The following is an 11,492-nucleotide window of genomic DNA, read 5'->3' on the forward strand; positions in this document are numbered from 1 at the left end:
ACCCGGAGCCTGGTGACCCTCTTTTATCAGCAGTGGGGAGCTCAGCTAGCTTCGAACCAGTCTCTGTCGGGGTTGTTCGTAAATACCTGTCTGCCGTGCGAGCTTGGCACATTGCACAGGGATGGCCACCGTCATTATCAAGTTCGGATTACGAACGAATTAAATGGTCTTTGCGAGGGCTCGAGAACCTCCAGGCTGGCCGTCGGAAGCCCCTCCGACCACCTATTTCTATAGCTATGCTCACAGTTATCAAGGCCGCCCTTATATTATCTGACCCCTTCGACGCCTGCGTTTGGGCGATGGCATCATGTTCCTTCTTTGGTATGATGCGATTCAGCGAAGTCTCCGTCACTTCCCGCTCAGCCTTTAACCCATCCAAACATCTCACACGGGCTCACGCATTTTTCGGTCACGACCTGCGGAACACCCCTTATGCACGCCTCGACCTTCCATCAGCGAAAACAGCGCGAGCCGGGGAAACGCAGTCTATTTTTCTCACCGAACAGGGAGATTTATGTCCGTTGGCAGCTCTCCGCAATCTGGCAATGGTCGTTCCTGCCCTCGCAGATGACCCTTTGTTTTCATGGCGCGACAGCAGGGGTGAGATTCGCCCGATGGTGAAAGTTCGAGCTTTAGAACGGATCAACTCGATGTTGGTAGCAGGGGGATGGGGCACATCATTTGGTCATTCGTTTCGCATGGGCGGCGCATCGTTTTACCTTGCACAGAAAGTCGACCCCGAAATAATTCGAATCGCTGGCCGGTGGAAGTCATTGGCATACGAGACTTATATCCGCGCATTCGAGCAAATCTCCTCCCAGCACTTAGCTAATGCTATATCTTCCTAGTCGTCGCCTCCACGTTTGGTTGGGCTAGGCAGCTAGGCTATGAGCCACAGGTCGTTTCGGCTTGTTGGGTGAGCGGCCCCACCTACTTGCGTCCCATCTCGAGCTAACGCTCAGTCCAGCCCAACCTAATAGATCGTGTCGGCGACTCTCGAGACAGTCGAAGCTGGACTGTCCATGACTGATAAAACATTTGTCAGTAGGCTTTAAATCTAAGATTTCTAATCTGTTCTGGTGCCTTTGGCTATGATCACTCAAGAAGGATCCATCCATAAGTGAATGTTCAAAACGTGATAAAAGTAAAAATATTGTTGAGTCGATTTCGAACCTGCAGCAGATTTCCGTCCTGTCACGCTTACCACTTGACTAAGACCGGTTGAGAAGGACGTCTGTAGTGCGAGACGAGTTGAAGAATATCATGCAATTAGAACCACATATGATATGATTAGCAGTCATTTGCTAACGCAAAACGAAATAAGAAGACTAGTTGAAGTTCGATAGCGAGCCAGGAGCTTGCGCCGGCGCCGTTATGTTGCTAATAGCTATTAATTCTCACGGGGTCGATTGTACAGCCACAATTATGTGACCTTACAACAATGTTACAAGGTAACAGCAGATCTGAGAGCGTCTCGTCGAATGATTCTTGGATCAGCTTCACTCATCAGCTACTTGACCCAAAATGACCATCTATTCTAGGGGAGACTAGAAGAGACTAGAGTGCTGAAAAATACCAAGGGCAATCGTCGTGGCTATGCCATCCCCGCAGCACTTTACTTCAACACGGCGTTGACACAACCACCTGCTGTACGACCACACGTTATGATCTGATGGATGTTTTCATCAACGTTCCCCGATCACGACATGGCAAAGTCGACCGCAGTGACTTTATTGTTCCTGGCAGTTTGTAAAGTCAATTTGATCCTTGCGCATGCCTCCGTTATGATCAGTCCGTTTCTCTGTCATGCACAGCTTAGAAATAGGGAGGTTCTGTAATTGGTCTGTATTGGGCTAATGACTGCATGGTATCTGATGGAACTAATACAGAACCTCTCGAGTACACGGTATTAAAACGGGTTCCATCACTGCCAGTGTTCAAATATTCCATTCAGGTTCAAAATCCCCCAGAATGATGTACTTTAATTCTGTTCCTCGAAGGCTTCTGAAACTACTTTGTCTCGCTGTCTCCGATGCTCATGGTGCGCTGAACTGGGATTGACATCTACTCACCATTTCTGATACAGGACTCGTCTTCCATGGTAAGTAATATCTATTTCGGCATTCTTCAAATTGTGCAGCCTATTCAGATATTTGTGCCGGGGCCGCGCCTCATCGATCATCCCTGGCATTCGAGAATATCATGCTCAACTCGTGGCTGGCTCTGACGAGGGCGCTGGTATGAGTACGATTGTATCATGGGACATGTGGAGGATAGAATTTGGTCTGGGCAAACCAACCCACTACAAAACGGGAACAGGAAGGAAGAATTTTTTGCACCAGCTGCCTTTCTATCACACGTTGCAGGGTAATTTACTATTGGTACTGTACATCGATGCCAGTACGCGTCATTGTTCCGTCTTTCATCGAAATTTGAACCAGCTACCAATTGAAGTTATGTTTTCAATTCGACCTCCCAAAATGGGGGTGGCAGATTGATTATACAGGCTAAGCACTTTGCCTTGTACGTGTTCCTTGCCTCATAACCTCCACTATCTACTATAACTCTGCTTCAACAAATCTGCCATGGGTCCTCCTCGCCGAGCTCGTTCCAATTCTTCTGTATCAACTCACTCTCAGCAAAGTCGTCACCGACAGCCGCAATTACAAGAGCCAACTCCTCCAGAACCCCCGTCTGCACAATCACATCTAGGAATGTCTCCCCAGTCGCGCTATCTATCGAACATGAAGGTTGTTCGTCGTAGAGACCCCTCTATTGTATCCATATTCGATCAGTTCAGTCACGTCTGTGTGTACCACCATAATGGCGACAAATGGGAGAAGCAGGGTTATGAGGGGAGTATGTTTTTGTACGAGCGGTGCGTTCAACACATTTGTTTGGCTTTTCTGTAGGCTCATCTTTTATAGGGATTCTTACCCACCCTATGGTCTCTATATTTTGAATCGTGTGGGCATGGATGACTACATCCAGCGACTCTATCCAGAAGATGGCATAAGCGCACATGGTTCGTATCTCATGATGCGTCATTATCCCGACTTTACCGCCCGCAGGCTCGCAGAAGCACGAGCCAATCTACCCCTCTCCAAGCAGGAAGGTCCTGCATCTAAATTCGCTCCTGAGTTCGTCGTGCCAAATTTAGAACAACTACAAGATGCTGAGAAAGGCCGATCACAAACGGTCGGGTTGTGGTGCTTTGCAACTGATGCAAGAGAAAGTATGCAAGACGTTGTGTTGAGGTGAGTGGCAGGCCTTTCTCGATGTTTGCGCATACTCTGACGTGTTTGTAGATTGCATAGCTATATCAAGAAGAATCTTCCATATCCAGAGGAGTATAGATATGGCCCGGATCGTCCTCCTCCCCCGAACTTCCGGTCATCATCGAGGGCCAGCGGTAGGCGGACTGCAAGCTTGTTCAAAGAATTGTTATTAATGTCTTGTAGAACGTTCACATATGCGCTCAGCATCGAGCGCATCCAACACCAGCAGCATACATAGCATTTCGGAGTCGGAAGAGTATCATACAGGAAGTCAACCTACCTCTTCGGAAAGTAGTTCCAACGGGAATGTATCCGAGCTCGATAAACTGTTTGCCAAGCTAGGGGGCACGGGATCCACTCCACAGCAGATTCCCTTACAATCACGGACTAAGGAGTCGACTGCTGCAAGTTTACTAATTGGCCTATCCGGCAGTGGAAATACTCATAGAACGGCGTCCGTTCCACCACCGACCTCCAATTCTGTCCCTCCGGCTCGCGGATTAGCTTTATTGGATACCATCTTCGCCTCAGCACCGCCACCACCACCATCAAGCCAACACAGTCGTGGATCATCTCGCTCTGGAGCAGCATCAGCTTCCCTCCACTCATCAGCTTCCCTCCACTCATCAGCTTCCCTCCACTCATCTGTTTCCATACATTCACAAACCACATATACTACACAAGCTCAGTCCACGACGTTCGGACACACTGCCAGCTCACAAAGTCCTCTCATCCTTTCTCCCAAACCAACTTCTACTGCGCTACCTCAGGTGCTCAATCAAGATGTCATCTCCACGCTCCTTGGGTTCCCTGCGTCCCGTGCCTATGAGGGTGACAACGAGGCAAGCGATGACGGGTCTATCTCAGAAGGAGGATATTCTGTTTCTAGCACTGTACTTGATGCTGACGCAGAAGATAATATGGGGCTACATGTTGCAGGGTCATCCTCTGGGCTGCCACTCCTCGCTGTACCTATAGGCCAATCTGAGTCCAACCGCACAAGAAATGGGAGTGGCAAAACCCTGGGCGATGTCACCCCTCGTCCGCCACTCCGAGGCTTCAACTCTGATATCACGGTGGTCGGGGACCTCCTCACAGCTGCTCAGACTCAGAAGCACTCGCGTGCCTCACCACACCTTCATATTCCCTCTGTCGCATCTCCGCGACCTGGGGACCCAGATACCACGCCGACATTGACCAGCGTCAATGGCACACATAGCGTACCCAAACCTCGTTCGCTTATTCCATTCGAGGCAGATTCTGACTTGTGGCCATACCCTCGTGCTCCGTTTGTCGAAGCAGATTCCGATGTGATCGAGCTCGACTTTGCTGATACGAGTGCGTTGAGCGATTCGGATGCATTTGCAAGGGAGCAGCGCTCGAAGAACAGGAGGAGCCTGAAGAAGGGTCGGAAGGAGCGGGAGAAGGACCGTGAGCGAGAGAGAGGAGATAGAGAAGAGCTGGGATGTGCCACCGCCTGTCAATGTTGTACCAACTTCGCAGCCTCAAGGTGTCGTTTCGACACCTGCAGTTCCTGTTAATGGCAAGGCCAAACATGTACGCTCGGAGCGTGCTGGCTCTGTGGCTAGCCAGAACTCTGTTGATGGCTCAAACGCCATCGACGCTCACGCTGTCCACGCATCTCTCCTGTCTGCTCTCGCCCAGAAGAATGCAAGTTCGAGTAATTTATCGAAGAACGACTTTGTCCGGGAAGTTTTGACTCTCATACACGTATGTTCTATTTCATTCATCGAGTCCAGAACATGCTCTCTGACTTTTGTGTTTTTAGACGGACAAAGATTTTGTGAACACTCTTTGGCAGGAGTACGCCTCGAGTGCCAAATGATGTCCCGGGGATGGGTTTGGATGTCTGGACAACTCACTACAAGAGCTCATATATTTTTGCTCGCGATTGCTACTTGATTCAAGCCCCACTAGTACTACTCCTCCACTCATTTGATGATTTGTATTATAGGTGTTGCCGCTGTGTTGCAGAATATCTTGTCAGAAGGGTTTTGCATTCGATGCAGTTGTAATAATCCGTTTGGATGAAGTTTGATTTGAGGTTTCATTACGGTGTTCGAGGTATCATTTTGGTGTATACAAGACGGGCCGATTTCGAGAATTACAATAGCACTGGGCGGATTAAGTATCACCTATGATTGCTACTCGAGACAGGTTTCTACTCAAGCACCTCTATGTACTTGCAGCGTTGCCCCTCGAAACTAAAATTCCCTCATTACCCTGTTGATCTGTTCAGCGAAGCTCACATTCAACAAATGCTACGATTTCTCCAACCGAAGGACGACTTGCACGAGGCAACCAGCATCGTTGTATGAACTCCCAGTGCCCGGGCGCTATTTGCGACTCCTTGGGAGGCTCTGGTTTCTTGCCCTTGAGGACCTGTCCCAACACTAAAATTTCATTCTTCACGTTGTAGTAGGGTACCTTGCAAGTCAACACCTAGAGCATGCGCAAAATGAACAGACGTCTTTCGCCAGAAAAGGTAAGTTACTAACCTGCAAGGTGATACTGCCAAATGAATATATATCGCACTCGGTGCTCAGCGAGACTTCACCGTCTTCTGGTGCTTCACATAACTCTGCAGCTACCCATCTGACATTCCCTCGGATGGAGCTCGTGAAATAAGAGGTACCGACGAACTCCAAGATGATAGTGGAGAGACCAAAATCAGCAAGGCATGCCCGACCGTTGCCATAAATCAAGACATTTGACTGGAGAGTCTGGACGTGAGTAATGAAGAATACACCTTCTGAGTAACGATACACACCCCTGTCAGGTCACCATGAATAACTGATTCATTGTGAAGGTATTGCAATCCAAGGGCAATGTCATTCAGCTAGCGTGTGTCAGCACGTCAGCAAACGTCTGGGGGTACTCACAAGGGGCTTACAAGGGAAAACTTATCTTGAGGCGACAACACGTGTTGTTGACGCTCAAGAAAACCGGTAAGAGCTCCATTATCAGCCCACAGACAAATCATTGCCGGGTGGGGTCCAAAGTCGTTTGCCACTCCACAGAGGGGAAGAATGCTATGGTGTTTGAGACGGCTCCAAACTTTCAGCTCACGACGCACTCTCTACGTCGAGGTATGGTTGGAAAGATTGACACGGATGGAAGAGGAAAATTACCCTCGCATTCTTCCGCGTCAGTTCCTCGTTATCCGACTCGAAAGAACGAATAGTCTTCACTGCTACCTGCGTGTTTTTCAAGACAATACCATAGGAAATGCTACAAGCTGAGCCTACCTGGACGGTCCCACTAGGCTTCACTAAATCGCACTTCCAGATATCTCCAAAGCCTCCGGAAGCGATCGGATAGCGCGATCTTCGCTGGAGTTCATTAGTTAGATCTTCCAGGGAATCTTCTTCTATCGCCGTTGTTTCTGAAGTGGGAGTCTGGATAGCTGCGTGAGTCAGGGGTATATATCGATAACGTACATCCATACATTCAGGAGTGACTGTGTCTGAGGTAGCGTATTTCCACTGTCCTGGAAGGATGTAAGAGGGAGTGAAGGAAAGGAAGAAAACTGCATACATGGGATGGCGGTTTGTCACATTCTTTCCCTCGTACTGGTTGTTCCTCTTTCAGGACCTCTTCCTCTGTGGTGTGCATTGCCCCGAATGCTTCAAGTCTGGCTTCCTCCGCCGTGCGTCCAGACTTCGCTGATCGATCATGTACAATGTGTCTTTCCTCCTTCTCCTTCTCTGGTCTAACAACAACCGTCCTGCTCCTGGCCTGCGTCTCCTTACACTTGATTCCACCACCTTTGCTGTCCTCCTTCATTGCCCCCGCTTCTATGGCACATAATACCGCTTTCTTGTTCTGCTGGGCTGACGGTTTTTGCGACCTAGGTGTAATGGAGGGCTGTGAGCTCACGGTCGGGATCGGCCGAGTCGAGTACGCCCATGTTGAGCTGCTACGACCAGTACTCGTCGATTTGGAGCGGCTTTTATATGTAGGCGGACTTGTTGTAGGTATGTGAAGGTCATTACGCTTAGGGTCTGGCCGTCCCGTTATAGAAAACGAAGCAGATCGGGGAGGCGAGCGCTTCTGGGATGATGGCGTTTGAAGTTCAGGTGTCCTCGATGACTGTGAGCGTGTAATCGAGCTCAGCCTCGAGAACGTCCAGGGTGTGTTGCTACGGCTGGTGCTGGTTGATTTGGAGCGGTCCCTATGTGAATTTGTTGCAGATATGTGAAGCTCGTTGCGACTAGGGATGGGCCAAGGTCCTGCAGAAGACGAAGAGGATTTTGAAGTAGACATTTGGCGGGGTGGGTTCTTGTAGGCTGATGGTGTTTGCGGATTAGGTGTACTCGACAGGTGTAAGCTCGTGTTTGAGCTCAGCCGGCTCGAGGACGTCCAGGTTGCGTTGCTACGACTGGTACATGTGCGGCCCCTATCTATGGTCGGACTTCCTGTTGCAGACATGTGAAGCTCGTTACTGTTGGGGGGAGACATCTGGCAAGGTTGGTTCCTCTGGGCTGATGGTGTTTGCGGCTTAGATATATTCGACCGCCATGAGCTCGCGGTCGAGCTCAACCGAGTTGAGGACGTCCAAGTCGTGCTGCTACGGCTAGTGTTGATCGATGCAGAGCGGCCTCTGTTGGCAGGCGGACTTGCTGTTGACATATTCTCGTCTTGGCCGAAGATTGACCAAGGTCCTGTAGAAGATGAAAAAGATCGAGAAGTAGACATCCGGGGAGGTGGTGTTGTTGTCGGACGTGGATGATATCCCCAGGACTTCCAGCCCTGCTTCGTCTTTTCCTCTACACTTTGGCGCCTTATCTCTTTGACGCGTTTTTGAAATTCTTCCTGTTGGACCTTCTGCTGATCATATCTGCGGTTTGCCTCTGCCTCCCTACGAGACAGTTCTTCCTCTCGTCGAGCGAGTTCTTCCTCTTTCCTCCGAATCTTTTCCTCTTTGGTGCGTGATGCCTGTTCTTTGAATTTGGCTTCATCTTCCTGGCGTTTCGATTCCTCTGGCTTTCGCAAAACGTCTCGTGTCATGTGTCTTTCGTCCTCCTCTAAACGCCTCGCTGCTGGTTCTTCCCGTCGCCCGAGGTCTTCGGCCCTTTTCTCGTCCTGTCTCCCGGCGTTCTCCTCTTTCTTCTGCGCAAGCTTTTCCTTCCATTTGATTGCGTCTTTTTCGTGTTCTGCTCCTTCGCCCTCCCTATTTTCGCCCTCCTCCTGTCTTACAATCTCAAGCTGTTTGTACATGATTTCGTCTTCCACGCGTTTGGCTTCCTTCTCATCTGGCCTGGGCTTCTGCTTGGCCTCCTCCTCCCGCATAACATCCTCTTCTCTCCTCTTTAGTTCTTGCTCCCGCAAAGAAATCTCTTCCTCTCTCCTCCGGAAGCTTTCCTCCCTCTGGCGAAGCTTGCGCTCATCATGCTCCCACAAATCTAAATTGTCAAGGTCATCGTCATACTGATGAGCATGCTGATACCCGTAACGCATGTCTTGCGAGGAGAGTCGAGAACGGAAGCTAGATGACCGCCAGCTCCGCGGGAGCTCATCCGGTGTCTGTGGAGAATGCGAGAACTCATAGGTTTCGTACGGCGAGTGCGATGGAATATCCCAGTCTTTGGGACTTGGGCTAGACTGAAAGCCGTCATCATCCAATGAAAACAATTTTTTGATGGCGATAGGCCTGCTGGTAGACGGTGGGGGTAACTGCGAGGACGAGGGGAAGTGAGAGTACCCCATTGGGACTGTGGAACTAGGGCTGTCTGAGGAGTAAGAGTACCCCATGGGGACCATAGAGCTTGAACTGCCTGAGGAGCGAGAATACCTGGTGGCGGGGACAACGGAGCGCGGGTTGGATGCCACTGAAGGGAATAAATGTGGTGGTGTCGGTGGTGGATAATCCTCGTCCAACCGCTCGAAGGTAGAGGCACTAGCTCTGGCTTCAATATATGTGTGCGACGTTGTTCGCCTTCTATCCCGAGCTCTGTAAATGGCACTCCACTGTTGTTCCACGGTGAAAATGCGATCTCCCCCCCTCCCCCTCCCCTTCGCGCTGGCAGTCACGTCATGCAGCTCGGTGAAAGATGGGGTGTTGAGCACTGATGGTGTCCGATCAGAGGCAGTGCTCGTCGTGCTCCCCTGTCGCGAAATGGTGAAGATATGAGGCAACAGGGTGTCTTCTTCAGGCGTTGACGGAAGCCAGGACTCTGGAGGGACAGGTCTGTTGGAAAGGCTCGCTGTGCGCAGAAGGTTTCGCCTGTCTAGAGCATCCGCAGCTGAATGCGCAGACCCCAGCATGTCATCTAGTTCGATGAGGGGTGGATGCTTTGGGCGCTCAAAAGCTCTGTTCGTAATATCCAACGTGGGTGACTCTACTGCGCTGTTGATATACCTGGCACGACCCTTGTTGGTATCGTGAGATACGTGGTCACGCTCTCGGTTGGAGAAACGAGAGAGATATCCTGAATCGTGCTTGACCTCCGAGGGCTGTTGTGGAGACCAGGTGTCATGTTCGTCGGGTGTAAGACCGGAAGCATGCGACTGTGAAGTATCTGTGGGAAGTTGCAAGGAAGGAGAAGAAAACTGAGCAGCTTTGACCTGGCTTTCACGTTTTAGTGCAACAGGAAACTGCTCTTCGGCAATATTATGGATGCTCTTCATCGGAATAATGTGTTCCTCGGACTCGGACCGTTCCTCAAGGTATCGTTGGGATTCTGCTTGGCCTCGTTGACCATGGAACGCAAGTTGTTCTCAATACCAACTTTCAGGCCACTCTTCCACTTTTTGTAAGGCTCACAATCCGGGCGGGTGTGATGGTCGAGGATTCAACAGGACCGAGAACCAAGGTCGATAACCTGTTAATGAAGGGTCGAATCAGTTGCATCAATGGACAGCGAAGACATGGACTGAACTGATGGAAATATAAATCCTATCCTAACAAAGCTTAGAATCAACTGATGAGCATAGGACTCTTACACACCTTTTAGTCTCTATAACTTGAATTGCAGACATGCATACATCTAATCATCGGCTCTGTCCGTCCGAACTGCGGCATAGCTAGTAGGCGCACATGGTCCCATGATGCGATTACATACTATCCACGAGTTTACCATACACAGGCTCGCAGCAGACGCACGAGCCAAATTAGCTGTAGCCTAGTGACGGGAAGTTCCACCTTTCAATTTGCTCCCAAGTTAGCATTTCGAAATTCACTAGCACTACTAGGACTCATATAAGCCATTTAATTTTACGTAAGCGGTCCTTTGCCATAACCATCACTGAATTGATAGTCCGTGCATACACAGTTGCAGGCTCTTCAAAATCAGTTGACAACTTGAACAAGATTATATGATGAATTTCCAAAATTCTGGTCATCGAGAAAATCTGCTCGCAGCTAGTTTCCACTTGATTCAAGCTCCACTCCACTCCTTCAAGGATGATCATTAATAATGGTTGTAGAGTTGTCACTTGAAGATGTGCATTCGATATCATGTTGCTCCGTTCTGATTAATGTGAGATATATGATTAGTTAGGTTTCTCGAGTCTGTAGTACGGTTGAGACGCGCAGCTCAATGACGTCATGACGTCATTATATTGCTCTCTCGCTCCGAGAGATGAGGTACCTAGATGACCACTATCTGAGCAAATGAACTGACTGCATGAATGGAAGCTAAGCTAACATACCATGCATGCAAGACTCCTGGTATCCAACCCAAGATCGTAAGACAGATATTAATCCAAAAGTCTGACAAAACGGCATGCATCACTGGATTTGAACGGCACTATTAATATTTACCTGCAGCACATCCACGTTCTATCATCGTCGCAATTAATATTATAATGTAGGAGGATGAAAGGGTCGTGTGCTTACTGAAAAACACGGCTACCGGCGGAAGGACCCTAGGACGTGATTTTAGTATAGTAACTTATCGAAAAAAGTGATTTGGGACGTCGAGAATAGCAGATGCCAGACGTACAGCGCAACAAAATACAAGATGACATTCCGAGTGGGTGAAACGTGGTGGGCATTTTGAGGGGGTTGTTTGAGGGAGTTCGATGGATTTGGACGTCGCCCAACTTATATAACCAGGGTTCAGGGCTATGACATACGTCATGTCTGCTGGAGTGGGATATGCCACCGAGGTGGGGTGGCCGGCTCCAGTGATGTATCCGATGGAAAGATTGAACAGAACAACGGTTCGAAACCAGTATACTAACGTCCTG

The 11,492-nt window shown here is 49.5% G+C and overlaps 1 protein-coding gene across 1 annotated transcript; it reads right to left on the minus strand.

The window, feature by feature from the left end:
- Positions 1–10,891: 10,891 nt before the first annotated feature.
- BJ212DRAFT_1288448 (uncharacterized protein) lies at positions 10,892–11,295 on the minus strand (the record flags this gene model as incomplete). Its single annotated transcript, XM_041332031.1, has 3 exons — positions 10,892–11,034; positions 11,140–11,168; positions 11,246–11,295. Coding segments are annotated over 3 exons (222 nt in total), but the record flags the coding sequence as incomplete, so codon positions are not given.
- Positions 11,296–11,492: the final 197 nt, after the last annotated feature.

This window comes from Suillus subaureus (genome assembly GCF_016647635.1).
Source record: "Suillus subaureus strain MN1 chromosome Unknown BJ212scaffold_157, whole genome shotgun sequence".
Taxonomy (NCBI): Eukaryota; Fungi; Basidiomycota; class Agaricomycetes; order Boletales; family Suillaceae; genus Suillus; species Suillus subaureus.